Consider the following 15,422-nt stretch of genomic DNA (forward strand, 5'->3'; position numbering starts at 1 on the left):
CTGTGTACTGTGTTTGCATTTTTTTTTAATTTACTATTTATTTATTTATTTAAAGAAAGAAGACACGTTTATTTTCCAAACTGCGCCACACATCACATGATATAACTAAGAGCTGGTTATTCCGGCGCTTCTTCCATCTGAGCCCAACGTGCTTCAAACAAAAGAAGTGCCAGAATACGTTTGTTTGGAGGGCACTACGAATAAACCCCTCATAAATGAAAATAACCGTTTAGGCTGACGGTACATAGCACCGCAACGGTATAAAAACGCGCGGACGCTCGCATCAAAACCATAACAACTCCTTTCGCCATCGCGTATACACCCTTAGCGAAACCGTATAAACCGTATAATACATAAATAATAAATACATAAGAAATATTTAAGTTATAGTATAGTTCGTATGACGTGAAGTGAGTTTTCAGTGATGCTGTAACCTTCTTTAACTGGTGAGTAGTGTAAATTGATATTAGAACCAGTGGAAGATGCATCTGACGATTCAAAAATACTTGTAAAAGTTTAATTAAATAAAATTGTTAATTAATTTATTAATAGCTTTACCTATGGGATAAATTTTTCAATCATCAGAAAACTTTTCCGAGATATTTTGCCAGTTTTCTTACTCAAAAAATCTGGCTAAGTTTGAGTCGAACTAGCAGACGAAGGGTTGCGTACCATCGTATACAAGAACAAGAAATAACACTTTTTAGGGTTTCGTACCTCAAAAGGAAAAAAGGAACCCTTATAGGATCACTTTGATGTCTGTATGTCTGTCTGTTTGTCAAGAAGCCTACAGAGTACTTACCGTTGACCTAGAATCATGAAATTTGTCAGGTAGGTAGGCCATATTATAGTAAAATGTTAAGAGAAAAATCTGAAAACCTGGCCTAGTAAATGATAAATGTGTTTCGAGTTATTAAATTAGGGATTAGTTGAATTTTAGGAAAATATTGCACCTAATATAAAGACTTAAAACCTAATTTATTTATTTATTAACTAGCGTACGCCCGCGACTTCATCTGCGTGGACTACACAAATTTGAAATCCCTATTCTACTCCCTTAGGGGTTGAATTTTCAAAAATCCTTTCTTGACGGATATTTACGTCATAATAGCTATCTACATGCCAAATTTCAACCCGATCCGTCCAGTAGTTTGAGCTGTGCGTTGATAGATCAGTCAGTCAGTCGGTCAGCTTGTGCTTTTATATATTTAGATATCCAAAAATTAAATTAAAAATAATGGAAATGTTTTACTCATCGACATTTTTTTGGTTTCTTAATTAATATTTGAATAGACTTAAGCCGTATTATCAAAAAATAGTTAAGTATATAATTTTAAATATCAAACAAATTAATTATCAAACAAATCACTACCCCTATTATAAATGCGAACGTGTGTTTGTTTGTCCTTCAATCACGTCGCAACGGAGCAACGGATCGACGTGATTTTTTGAATGGGTATAGTTTAACACCTGGGGAGTGACATATCCTACTTTTTAACCGACTTCAAAAAAAGGAGGAGGTTCTCAATTCGTCGGAATCTTTTTTTTTTTATTCCGAAAAATCAAAGAGTTCCCACGCGATTTTTAAAACCTAAATCCACATACGAAGTCGCGGGCATCAGCTAGTTAGTTATAAATTAAGTAATAATTAAGTATGATACCTACCTATTTGGGAAAAATCTTTCCAAATATCGTACTTTGGGAATGTTTGAAGGCGAAATGAACTTGAAACTTCGAAGTTTCGCGGCTAATAATTACGACAATCGTTGATTATTTATTTGTTTAGTTAGGTACCTACATATCCATACTAATATTATAAATGCGAAAGTGTGTCTGTCTGCCTGTCTGCTAGCTTTTCAGGGCCCAAATGGAAAAAAATTATTACTCTGTTAACGATTATATAACAGAAAAGATATAAGACATGACTCGGACAAAATAATATTTAAGGTATCTGTAAATAATATTTTAATGTGTATGTATTCTTAATGTAGTTTAAATTAATGTATCATTGCATGCCGCAAGGTAGAATTACGATGTACACTAATAATACCTTTAAGATCTGTAAACTAACCCAAATTCGCAATAAAGAGAATTGAATTGAATTGAACAGTTCATTCGTTTTTGATGAAAAATTTGGTCCAGAGTTAACTTACATCCTGGGGAAGTACATAGGTCACGTTTTATTCGGAAAATTAAAGAGTTCCCACGGGATTTTCAAAAAAACCTAAATCCACGCGGACAAAGTCGCGGGCAGCATCTAGTTTTATTATAAGTACGAATAATCTTAGTTGTTACGGTTCCGTATCTTAAGAGAAAAAGGAACCCTTATAGGATCACTTCGTAGTCTGTCTATCTGTCATGTCTGTCAAGGGAATCCAACCTAAAGGGCAGTTTTTTTTATTTTATTCAGATGTCTTGGCGGCACGGCTTTGCCGGTAGGGTGGTAACTAGCCACGGCCAAAGCCTCCCACCAGACCAGATCAGAAATTTAGAAATTATAAAATTCCAAATCCCTGCCAGGAATCGAACCCGGGACCTCCCACTAATAAGACCACAGTGCTTACCACTGCGCCAGGGAGGTCGTCAAATGGCGGATGACACAAGATTCAAACCCGCTTCCTTTCACGTACCTGTACAACTAATATTTAACCCAATTTTCCGTATTATATTTATCATCATCAACCTGCTGGCCCACTACTGAACACGGCACTCTAAGAATGGGTTTAGGTGATAGTCCACCAGATTGGTAGATTTCACACACCCCTGAGAACATTATGGAAAACTCATATGGGCCAGGGAGGTCGTCAAAGTTAGAGGTGCTCGTGGCTCGTGGTGTGATCGAAGCCTCGAGCTTTCGATTAAGAGGCCGACTATCTTAACTACTATGCAATCTCCGCTTTTCATAGAAACCGTAACCTCTGACATTACCACTGTTATGCCAGAACAACGCCAGATAATAATAATAGCATCCATAGTCGCGATTACCTAAATATCGGCAATTAAGCAAAAGCCACCTTCCCCATAGAATCTCTAATAGATAACATTTACAATTAGATTGTTAAAGAGGTTATTAGACCGATTAATATTTATTTTCGTCGCCAAAAGGCGTCGCTATTTACCTATGTTATTCGTTTATTAAATTAATTATTTGTATGGTTTTTAAATGTAATAGTTATTTTCTTGTAATCTAAATATCAACGAATTAATCCGCGTGGATTTAGGTTTTTAGAATAGAATAGAATAGAATAATGTTTATTCGAGGTATATAGGTGGTACATGGTGTAGGTATGGTGTTTTACATACCCATCCCGTAGGAACTCACCTTACGTAGCGGGCTAACCTGGAAGGGGTATGGCAGTTTTTAATAAATCTATGCCCCTTTGGTTCCTACACGGCATCGTACCGGAACGGTAGGTACGGCTTTGCCGGTAAAGTGGTAACTAGCCACGGCCGAAGCCTCACACTAAACCAGACCAGAAATTTAGTTATCATAAAATTCCAAATGTCTGCTAGGAATCGAACCCGGGACCTCCCACTAATAAGACCGCTTACCACTGGGCCAGGGACGCAGTCAATTTTTTTTACTGATATATAGCTGCTTTATCCAAGTGCTATACGCTATAAATAATTATATCACTCGAACAAAATCGCGAGCTTAGCTAGTCTACACATATAAAAGGAAAAGGTGATTGACTGACTGATCTATCAATGTACAGTTCAAACTATTGGACGGATCAGGCTGAAAGGCATGCAGATAGCTATTATAACGGCTAAGGATTTTTAGAAATTCAACCACTAAAATAGGGGTAAGATAGGGATCCGGAATTTGTGTAGTTCACGCGTATGAAGTCGCGGGTATAAACCAGTCGTATATAAAGTAGGCAGAGACACTGCCTGGTAGATCCTAATCACACTAATAATATTATAAATGTGAAAGTGTGAATGTTTGGATGTTTGTTACTCAATCACGCAAAAACGGCTGAACGAATTTGGATGAAATTTGGTATGGAGATAGATTATACCCTGGATTAACACATAAACTACTTTTTATCCCGAAAAATCAAAGAGTTCCCGCGGGATTTTGAAAAATGTAAATCCACGCGGACGAAGTCGCGGGCATCAGCTAGTCTATACTATTATATAAAGAGGTAATGTCGTTAAGTTTGTTTGTAGGGGGTAATCTCTGGAACTACTGAACCGATTTTAAAAATTCTTTCACCAGTAGAAAGCTACATTATTCCTGAGTGACATAGGCTATACGGGATCTTTAAAAACCTAAATCTACGCGGGCGAAGCCGCGGGGATCAGCTAGTACGAGATAAAGAGATAACAATAGATAGGTATCTATAACAAATCCTTCATTGTTATATGATTATATTTCCAATAGTGATATAGGTACCTATATGGTTTCAGATGAAAGAAACTTATTACATACTATCTTTGATTAATGTTTGATGACTTTTCTACACATGCAGCGGTAAGATTCGTCTGCCTTGTCGTACGGGTAAACTATGAAGTAGGTACTAAATGATCCCTGTGACCTGCGTGAATTTCGATTTTATTTAAATTATTCCCGAGGGAACTTTTTTGTATGACTATTTTTTTTTAAAATTGATGTTGAATTGATGTGATTGATGAAAGTTACATTACGGTTAATCTTAAACTTTAACCACCAATAAAACCGGCCAAGTGCGAGTCAGGCTCGCGCAATGAGGGTTCCGTACACAGTCGTATTTTTTCGACTTTTTGCACGATAATTTAAAAACTATGATGCATAAAAATAAATAAAAATCTGTTTAAGAATGTACAGGTGAAGACCTTTCACATGATACCCCACTTGATATAGGTAGTTGTCTCACTTCGAAAGTTGAAAATACCAATTATTAGTTGATGACCACAATTTAATTTTTTTTGTGTGATCTAACCCTAAATTCACGGTTTTCAGATTTTTTCCCCAAATGTCAGCTATAAGATCTACCTACCTTCCAAATTTCATGATTCTAGGTCAACGGGAAGTACCTTGTATAGGTTTCTTGACAGACAGACGGACAGACAGACAGACAGACAACAAAGTGATCCTATAAGGGTTCCGTTTTTCCTTTTGAGGTACGGAACCCTAAAAAGCAGTGAGTTGCACAAGTTATTGTTCATACTTGTATATCCGGGATTAAAAAAGGTTTTTTACCTTTAACCTTTTTTGGTTCAAAGTTTAACTAACATAACTTTAACTGCCTGTCATGCAACTGGACCTGGAAAACTCCAACTTTTCCATATTGGTGCATAAAAGTATTTGTAAAGATTCAATACTTTAACATTTCAATAGTGAATTGGTGAAAAAGTTTAACACTTTCGAGCTGTCACATACTACCTGTGGTTTATTCAGTGGCCCTACCGCGGTTGTTTGACAGCTACAATGTCACGATTGCAATCATCTCTGATTGGTTAATGCTCGCTCACTATTGGCCACAATGCATTGTTGCAACAAGAATCGCACAAATTCAGCCAATCAGAACAATTGAGATTGTAATAATGATTGATGCAGGTTTTAGACAATCGCCCTACCGATTCTGGATTCGACCTCACCTATTCAATTTGACTCATAGAGAGAGAGTCAGCGCATGCCGGACCTTCATTCATACTTCCATACTAATATTGTAAGTGCGAAAGTGTGCGTCTGTCTGTCTGTCCGTCTATCTGTCTGTCTGTCTATCTGCTAGCCTTTCACGGCCCAACAGTTTAACCGATTTTGATGAAATTTGGTACAGAGTTAGCTTACATCCCGGGGAAGGACATAGGATATTTTTTATCCCGGAAAATTAAAGTTCCCACGGGATTTTTAAAAACCTAAATCCACGCGGACGAAGTCGCGGGCATCATCTAGTATTATAAATGCGAAAGTGCGTATGTCTGTCTTTCTGTCTGTCTGCTAGCCTTTCACGGCCCATCCGTTCAACCGATTTTGACGAAATTTGGTACAGCTATAGCTTGTATTCCGGGGAAGGACATAGGCTACTTTTTATGCCGGAAAATCAAAGAGTTACCACGGGATTTTAAAAACCCTAATTACACGCGGACGAAGTCGCGGGCATCATCTAGTTATTTTATAAAAGCTGAAATATTCTCTGCGTATTGTCATCATGTCAATCCATTGCCTATACCGGCCAACTACAGAGCACGGGTCTCCTCTCAGAGAGAAGGGTTTAGTCCATCATCCACCAAGTTGATTGGCAGACTTCACTTCTTGAGAATATTATGGAGAACTCTCAGGCATGCATTTAATTTTTTTTACCAATAAATCAAGTGATATTTAGTTGCTTAAAATGCATGACTTTGAAAAGTTAGACTTAAAGAGTTATGAAGGTACCTAGGTACCTAAAGCTTTTAGAGTTTAAGTTGTTATGAATAAAGCTTGGGCCGACTGCACTGACTGTTTGCGTTGGCCGTTACTGACCAAATATATCTACATTTTCTGCGAATACATCTATAAGGAAAGACGTGTTCTACCACAAGAGCGGCAAAAATTTCTTCACAAAAGAGTTGTACTTAAGGGTATCAAGGCTTGTAAAATTGTTGTTGTTCAAAGCAACTTCTAGTTAAACCGTTTACACACAAACGAACTTAATATGCTTTAAAAGTTGGAAAATTTCGCAAAATCTTTCAAAGAAAAACCTCTAGAACCTTACGCTGATGCAAAAACTAAAGTTATGAAATATTGTAAGTAGATTAAGTACATAGGTACAAACAATGGCGTGCACAGTGTTTGAAGCCAGGGTAAGCATTAGTTAGGTAGGAACCTATTTACTGGCAGGTCATAATGAAAAATATGCATTGAGCCATTACAACTGGGGTAAGCAGTGCATTTATACCTCTATAACCTGCACGCCACTGGGTACAAAGCACGTGGCCATACCTTTGGACTGCTCTGTAGAAAGTTGAAAATACTTGAATCTTTACTTGCATAATATGGCTTCTTTGTGTTTATAGCAAAAAAAATGTTATTTCTTCTTCTCCGTGTACCTAGTTCTTTTCCAGTTTTCTTAAACTGTTCGTTGGTAAACAACTCTACCTACCAGTGATTCGAAATGGTTTTAAAAAACAATTATTTTTAACTAGCTGATGCCCACGACTTCAGTCGCGTGGAATTAGGTTTATAAAAAGAACTTGGAAACTCTTTGATTTTCCAGGATAAAAATTAGCATATGTCACTCTTTAAATTTATCCATGCAAAAAATCACGTCAAATCGTTGCGGCGTGATTGAAGGACAAACCTAAACTAACACTCGCATCAATATACTTATAATAAAACTGTAACAGGTCAAATTCTGTACATTGAAGATATTTTGAATATTTTTTTTCGAGGGCACTCTATAATCGATACTGAACCCAAAACTGTAATTTTTTTCATTTTTGTCTGTCTGTCTGTCTGTCTATCTGTCTGTCTGTCTGTCTGTCTGTCTGTCTGTCTGTCTGTCTGTCTGTCTGTCTGTCTGTCTGTCTGTATCACGGCCGCGCATCACGCTGAAACTACTGAATGGATTCCAATGAAACTTGGTACGATTTGAGGTCATACTGTGAGGAAGAATATAGGATACTTTTTATCCCGAAATTCAGCATGGTTCCCGTAGGAGAGGGGATGAAAGTTAAAATGTATACTGAGTTGTAATTCATTAACGCGTAGTCCGATTTCATTCATTCTTTTTTTGTTAGAAAGGGGATGTTTTAAAAATTGTTCCGTAAATATTTCAAGGTCATTGGTTTTTAACCGACTGTCAAAAAGGAGGTGGTTCTTTTTTCTACATCGATTTTTTCGAGGTTTCTGGACCGATTTGCAAAATTTTTTTTTAATCAACAAAAAATGTTTTCGTGGTGGTCACATAAAAAATTCTGGATTCAACTCCTTAATCCTGATGCTGCAGGGTTACTGCCCGCCTGAGTTATCAAGATTCAGGAAGTGTTCATAGTGAATTCATATTGTAGGTACCAAGCAACGACTTTATTCTCAGACTTCAAGTCTCAACTCCTCAACCCTGATGATGTAGGGTACAGCACTCCTAAACTATAATGTTTCAGGAACTGCGGATGATGCAAAATTATTTTAGGTACCAAGCATAGGCTACATCATTGAACTTCGGATCCTGATCCTAACTCCTCTATCCTGATGCTGCAAAGAACTGAAGTCCTAAATCGTGGGGATTTTAGAATTTCTGATAGTGAATTGATATTTAAAAAAAAAAAAAAATTTAATCGACTGTTAGGCGGAACGAAGTTCGCCGGGTCAGCTAGTTTATAATATGGTTAGTGATCATAACTTTAAAAGTATGTCACAAATGAATCTTTCCTTGTTACAGAACCATGGCTTACTACTGGATCTTCATCACATTCTCTTGGTTTGGCAGCGTCAGCCTCCAGTACATCAACACCGGAGGGCCGGGAGCAGAATCCCTCCTGGACCCGCTCGACTCTTCCATCCACTATCCACCACTACTTTATCACAACTACTTCACCGTCCCAAACCCCAAAAACAACATCGAAACATTCCAAAACGACGGAAATTACGATCACAACGAGTACTTTCAAGACCAAGAATCCGTCGACCTTCAAAGAAGAAGAAGAATGATAGATGATTTCAAAGAAGAAGGAAAAGAGAAGCACTGGCTACCAACCTTGATCGATAGCGACAAAACTGTTTATCTACAAAACGATGGGAAACCTAATCCTTTTGTCCTGCAAGCGTATGCTGATGCATTGGATGGGAACTCAACTGACAGAAGAGTCGTCCAAACAATAGAGCGTAAACGCAGCTTCAGCCCATGGGGAGGTAAGAGGGACAAGCCTTTACTAGAGCACACGTGGACTTGGAAACGATCTCCCGGCATCCGAGAGCCGAGCATGCCGAAGAGGGTGCGATTCAGTCCGTGGGGCGGCAAGAGAAGCGGCCAAATGATATACAAACCGGGAAACAAAGGCACGAAAGTGATTTTCTCAGCAGCAGTCCCAGAATTGACTCGCATAATCTCCAGCTACTTGCCAAACGGTAACAGAGTGGAGCTGACTGGTTTCCAATTCGTTCCAACGTTGGACAAACGGCATCCGATCAAGATATTGGCTTTAAGCACAAACTTGGACGACAGAACGCTTCGAGACGCCCTTCCCTTTAACACTTTTATGGAACCACAACCGAGGATCTACAAACCCGGTCATCCATACTTAGATATCAATTTAAAAAAGGATGGTAAAAGGAAGGTTAAATTTAGCGCGTGGGGTGGTAAAAGATCCCCTCCAATCATCGGACCGATATGGACACCTGCATCTCAAGATCTCAAGGAATCCACCTTAAACACGATACTATTAGTTCGGAATCAGGACAACGAAGAACCTACGAAATCTTTGTAATGCGTTAAAACGATAAAATGGCGTAAAGTAGCATTTGTTACCATATTCCTCGATACTCAATACTTGATAGTCGTTGTTTGTTTTATATAAAGTGCCATAGAAATATTGCACAGTGTGTTTTTTTAACCGGGATGCTATGGGGAAATTCAAAGCCATAGGAGATACATGGAAACTGTCTTAGAAACTATTAGGGCTTTTTGTAAAAACAATTTTGGCATAGTGAATTGTTTGGTCCGGACCATAACAACGAATCAATTGACACCTCCTACCTACCTCCACCTCCACCTACGGTGGAACACACATAGATTCACGCATACATACATACATAGACTGCTAAAATCATAACCCTTCCTATTGACTTTGACGTCGGGCAATTTACTTTTTGAGCAACTTCTGCTGTCCCGATTTTTAGCTTCCGATACAATGAAATGATTCTTAAATGAAACTGAATTGGTCAGCATTCAAAAAAAAATATTTTTTTGTGGAATCAATAAATTGAGTAAACCATAATATTCTAACAAAAAAGATCTGATGCTTCCTACATAAGACAGTTTAACTGTATCTCCTATGGTTTTGGACTTTCTATACTATCCCCGTTAAAAAAACACACTGTATAGGGAGGTAAAAGTCTGTAAAAATGTTTCTGAAAAAAAATTGTGTCTGACGAAAAGGCTGGTTTCGTCGGGCACGGCTGCCGTTTCGGCGTCAAGTCAATATTTATGAAACAATGTTAGTCAATTGTTTTCAAATGTACTTAATTAATTTATGAATAAAAATAGTAAATTAATATATTTATTGGACAAAGGCCAAAATTACATACCTACTGTATCTTAATGTGTTATTTATTGTGCAATTTAAGTAAATGTAAAGAATTAAAATAACGTGTTTTTAAAATCTTATTTATTTCACCTGACACTAATATTACCGAATACAAATTAGGTGTTAGATATAAAAGCAAAAGCTGAGTGACTGATCTATCAACGCACAGCTCAAACGACTGGACGGATCAGGCTGAAAGGCATACAGATAACTATTATGACGTAGGCATCCGCTAAGAAAGGGTTTTTTGAAAATTCAACCCCTAAGGGGGTAAAATAGGGGTTTGAAATTTTATGCAATCCACGCGGACGAAGTCGCGTGCATAAGCTAGTTGATAATAATAATGAAAACAAAACGGAGAAGACTCGAAGGTCCCTAACCAAAGTGATTATAGATTAATTTGAGTTTTAACTAAAAAACCTTGGCTCCTTGTAATGCACATTGTAAATTTTATTACAGTGCGACAAGTCTCTCTTGGCACTTGAATGACATTAACAGGGGGGCGCTGTTGGAGAACAAAGGCTTAGACTGATCAAACAAGAACAAAGGGGACACTTGACGGCAACGTTAGTTCCGATTTTCGCCACGCGCCAAGATAGCCTTGTCACACTGTATATGGGGTGATACAAAATTAAAAACTTCAGTATACTTATATGTTTGTATTTTCAGAACTTTAATACATGACATAGGTATCTTAAGCATTATTATTCGTTGTCTTTTACAAAATTCATTATTTTAGTATGCATAGTTCAGTTCCAGTTCTATAATGACAAAGTCATTATCTCATAAGATTATACACTTAGAAATGCGAAAGTATGTGTCTGCTCAGGCCATAGTCTGCCACACTGGCCCTGTGTGGATTGGCAGACTTCAGACTTCTTCGAGAACGTTATAGAGAACTCTCAGGCATGCAGGTTTCCTCACGATGTATTCCTTCACCATTAAAGCAAGTGATATATTTAATTGCTTAAAATGCACCTAACTCTGAAAAGTTAGAAGTGCATGCCCAGGATCAATTCTCCAACCTCCTGAATAGAAGGCATATGTCTTAACCGCTAGGCTATCACCACTTAATACAGTCAAAGTAAAAAATAACCTGACCAGAGTCAATTTAGAAATCATAAATTGCCAAATTCCCTTACCAGGAATTTAACCCGAGACATCCCACTTATAAGACCACCCACTGGCCTAATCTGTTTAACTTATTTTGACAAAATTTGGTAGAGATAGCTTGCCTCCCGGGAGGGACATAGTATACTTTTATCCCAAATAAACAAGTCCATCCCATGGGAAATTTAAAACATAAATTCACATGCACAAAGTAGCAAGCATAGTCTAGTTATAAAAATATGATCAGAACTATGTGTAACATGTAGAAGAATAAAATTAAACAGTTCTCAATATAATATGGAACCCTGAGTCAGTTTCAATCGGTTTACTCAGTTGTCCAACTTTGAGTTTGAACGCCTCGTCTTCAAACGCCCGCTGCATCTGACCCCGACCGAACATGCCCAAGTCTCCGCCACGTTTTGCTGACGAACAATCCGAATACTTCATAGCAACTTCAGGGAAGGGTGCATCAGTAGACACAATTTGCTTACGATAACTTTTAAGCAAATCCATAGCCTCTTCTTTAGTCCTGGTAATATTCTCCTCTCTCCAAGACGTAGGGCGACGACTCTCCGCGTGTTTAACGAGGATATGGCTGCATCTGATTTCACCGGGGTCGGCGGGTGCTTCCGGACGCTCCCATTGAGATTTTTTCGTATACATATTCAGAAAATATGTCATACCGGTGGATCTACTTGTGCGCATCTCCCATCCCTCAGGCAGTGGTGCGTCGTTGTCATTCGACATCCTGGAATGTTTTGTCAACGTTTTTGATGCTTTTCCACAATAATACACACACACAATTTAATTAATGTACCGAACTATTGTAACATCACTTTTACTGATCGATCACCGAGTGAAATCTCTCCGTTAATGTCGATTAAAACAGTTTTTAGATAGTCCTAAAAAGGAATTAAGATACTAGCAGTAATTCAAAAGCCTTTGTCCATGTAAATAGTGAAAAACTGTTCATTTACATACAATAACCTCAAAAACATTTTTTTTGTAAACAAATATTTGACTTACCTGGCGTTGGATCTTGATGGAAATTCAAGTTGAAGTTTTATTAAAGCAAACAAATTCTACAATGAATTCAGCTTGTGCTACTTGTTGTATACAATACAAAATTTATGAAATCAAAAAGTTACACCAAAACAAGCGTCACCGGGCGACCACAGGCACCATGGTATGCTATCTTAGAACTCTGCTGCTAAACTAGATTAATAGCGCCATCTAGGAGCTGGATTTAGAAATAATGTTCCAGTGTTAACATGTAAATCATTTTTAATGACAGTGTTAACATAATAAAAAATACTCAAGTTCCAATATTGTGAAAAATTAAATTAAAAACATACTTTCTTTTTATTTGGAAAAAAGAAATATTCAATTATTATAAATTTTGCTAAAATTAAGCTTTATTTTTAAAATAATAGTTAAATGTTCTTCAAATTCTAGATTTTCATATCTATGGTCAAGAAAACTGGGTGACAAGTGTCAGAAAAGTTTGAAATTTGATGTTCATTTCATAACGAAATTCTACGGTGGTTCTACAGTTTTGGGAGTAATTTTATTTGATATTAAAGATTTCACGACTTTTGCTTTGCTTTCGGACTCCGACGATCCCTACGTTTATTATTTTGGCTTGTTTTTTGGACTACTGTTTCTTGTGTAAACGATAACTTGGCATTCCCCCTGAACTCTGTTGCAATCTGATTTTGTTTAGTGGTTTAGAAGTTCAGATTTGTAAAATGTCTCAAAAAGTATGTTGTGTGCCTGGCTGTTCAACTGTTGCAGGCGATGGTAAGTAAATTCGTTCTGTTTTATATCAGAAAGTATTGCTTGCTGCCTCATATACTCAATTGATTCAATCGGAAGATTGCCCTTGAAAGTTATCATTTCAAGGATGCAGTGATGCAAGGATGCCTTTTTGACAAGATGCGTTAGCTCTAGCACCACAGTTTTGTTTAATTGCAAACGTGAGATGTAGGTACTAAACCCTAAAATGTTGATGTTTGAACAGTGACTTAATGTTTTTAGCACTTTTCTCAATAGAAATAAGCTATTAGTCGGATCACTATAATTAGATAAGCTTGATGTTTAATATCTTTACTTCATTATGTATTTCCAGGTATCTCACTGCACCGTTTCCCCAACCCAAATCAGCACATTGATTTGTTTCAAGTGTGGCTGAAGAAGATTGGGGGTCATGTAGCGGAATTAGATAAAGATTACATTTACAGCAACAGAAGGGTCTGTCGTAGACATTTTGAGGACATTTATTTGTACCCAACAAAGTTGTGTTCCCTAGCCATCCCATCACTCTGTTTAGCAGGTTGGTTAGACATTTTTAAAGTACCTTTGTAACTAGCAAATATTTTCACTTGCTAATTGGTATATTTTAGATATTATGTAACTTGTCACAGAATATCAGACAGCTATGGTTTCAAGTTAATTATTTACAAGAACTTTTTATGTAGAAACATGGACAAGTCTTACTCTCTAATGTGAATAATTCATATCTCAATGTATTATGGTTTTGATATTGATATTTTTATTTTAGAGAATATGGCTGCTGCTGAAGCAATAATTGTTTCTGAACCGCATACTAGCTCCAGTTTCATATCAAATTCTAATGAAATGGAAATGGCACCAGGTAATTATAAATCTTAAATCTAAATATATAAAAGGAAAAGGTGACTGACTGACTGACTGATCTATCAACGCACAGCTCCAACTACTGGACGGATCAGGCTGAAATTTGGCATGCAGATAGCTATTATGATGTAGGCATCCGCTAAGAAAGGATTTTTGAAAATTTAAATCCCTAAGGGGGTGAAATAGGGGTTTGAAATTTGTGTAGTCCATGCGGACGAAGTCGAAAGCATAAGCTAGTACCCTATAATTTTAAATCGCCTTTAAGTTTATTTTTTAACATGGCAGATATGTATATGCCATACAATAGGAAATGCAAACAAATAGTGTTTTTGATTTACATGATCATATCATTTCAATTTAATTAGATACTAATAGAATAGTGTAGTATAACTGAAATGAACTACTGATGTGAAAGTTTGATACCTTTCAAATCAAACATCATTTTTTCATTTCCATTGTTGGTAGCTTTAGTATTAACTAGTGACCTTACCTTCGCATGGGTAGCTTATTACAGTTTTCATGTGGATCTCTAATTTTTTGAAAATAAAATATAGCTTATGTTACTCAGGAATAATGTAGATTTCTACTTGTAAAAGATTTTTTTTAAATTGGTTGGTATAGATTATCGTATTATTATCTCATGTGTTATTTTTGGTATTTTGCAGGACTTGTTGCAACATCAAGTAAAGCAGTACCTGCAGTTGCTATTAAGTTAAACTCAAAGGACAATTTAAAAGGTATATCAGAATCCTTAGTTTTAAACTAAAAAGTTTTTATAACTTACTTGGCTTAGTTAAATATTATAACTTACTGTGGTGATCATGCCATGCTTCATACTCTGTCTGTAGCAGACACTTTTAAAAACAAATTCATGTGGACAAAGTCTCAGGCATATCAAGTTGGGATCAATATTTTTTCTGCCCCAAAAATGCCAGGTTGTCTAAATAACTCTGTATAATATGACTTCAAGACAACAATATTATACACGGTCAGAAAGACTAGCAGCAGAATAACAGTAAAAAGGCTCTATTTTGATAACCCTAAGAATTTATTGCTCATTGATAATATCTTTAGTCATGATCAACTCATTGCCAGCTTATTACTGAGCATAGGTCTCCTCTAAGAGTGAGATGAGTTTAGGCCATCGTCTGCCATGCAGGTTTCCTTAAGATATTTTTTCGTTCACCATTAAAGCAAGTGATATTTAATTTCTTAAAATGCACATAACTCTGCAAAGTTAGAATTGATTGCACCCCCAACCTGTCGAAAAGTCATAGCTACTAGGCTGTCACCGCTTTTTAACATAATGGTTATACGATTGCACTTAATGACGAACCATGATTAATCATGATGGTACTTAATGAACAGCAATTTTTAATATTTGACGTCATTTTACTTTCAGCTAAGAAGTGGGTTCTCACCAAACAAGAGAAGGAACTCTGCAA

General features: G+C 36.9%; 2 protein-coding genes across 2 annotated transcripts; one reads left to right on the forward strand and one right to left on the reverse strand.

Annotated features, from left to right (window-relative positions):
- The first annotated feature begins 290 nt into the window (after positions 1 to 290).
- LOC117992357 (uncharacterized) lies at positions 291 to 10,275 on the forward strand. The gene is made up of 2 exons (XM_034980036.2): positions 291 to 446; positions 8,349 to 10,275. Exon 2 carries the CDS (start codon positions 8,353 to 8,355, stop codon positions 9,391 to 9,393), a length of 1,041 nt encoding a protein of 346 aa, XP_034835927.1. The 5' UTR covers positions 291 to 446; positions 8,349 to 8,352; the 3' UTR covers positions 9,394 to 10,275.
- A 583-nt stretch (positions 10,276 to 10,858) lies between these two features.
- On the reverse strand, positions 10,859 to 12,494 carry LOC117992227 (putative peptidyl-prolyl cis-trans isomerase dodo). Its single transcript, XM_034979885.2, has 2 exons — positions 12,349 to 12,494; positions 10,859 to 12,070 (listed from the first exon to the last, which is right to left on the reverse strand). Exon 2 carries the CDS (start codon positions 12,067 to 12,069, stop codon positions 11,599 to 11,601), a length of 471 nt encoding a protein of 156 aa, XP_034835776.1. The 5' UTR covers position 12,070; positions 12,349 to 12,494; the 3' UTR covers positions 10,859 to 11,598.
- Between the last annotated feature and the right edge of the window lie 2,928 nt (positions 12,495 to 15,422).

Source organism: Maniola hyperantus, chromosome 21, assembly GCF_902806685.2.
Source record: "Maniola hyperantus chromosome 21, iAphHyp1.2, whole genome shotgun sequence".
Lineage (NCBI taxonomy): Eukaryota > Metazoa > Arthropoda > Insecta > Lepidoptera > Nymphalidae > Maniola > Maniola hyperantus.

Bases quoted from the DNA above. Each gene is read 5' to 3' on its own strand.
- LOC117992357 (XM_034980036.2), top strand. From the start codon at position 8,353: ATGGCTTACTACTGGATCTTCATCACATTCTCTTGGTTTGGCAGCGTC.
- LOC117992227 (XM_034979885.2), bottom strand. From the start codon at position 12,069: ATGTCGAATGACAACGACGCACCACTGCCTGAGGGATGGGAGATGCGC.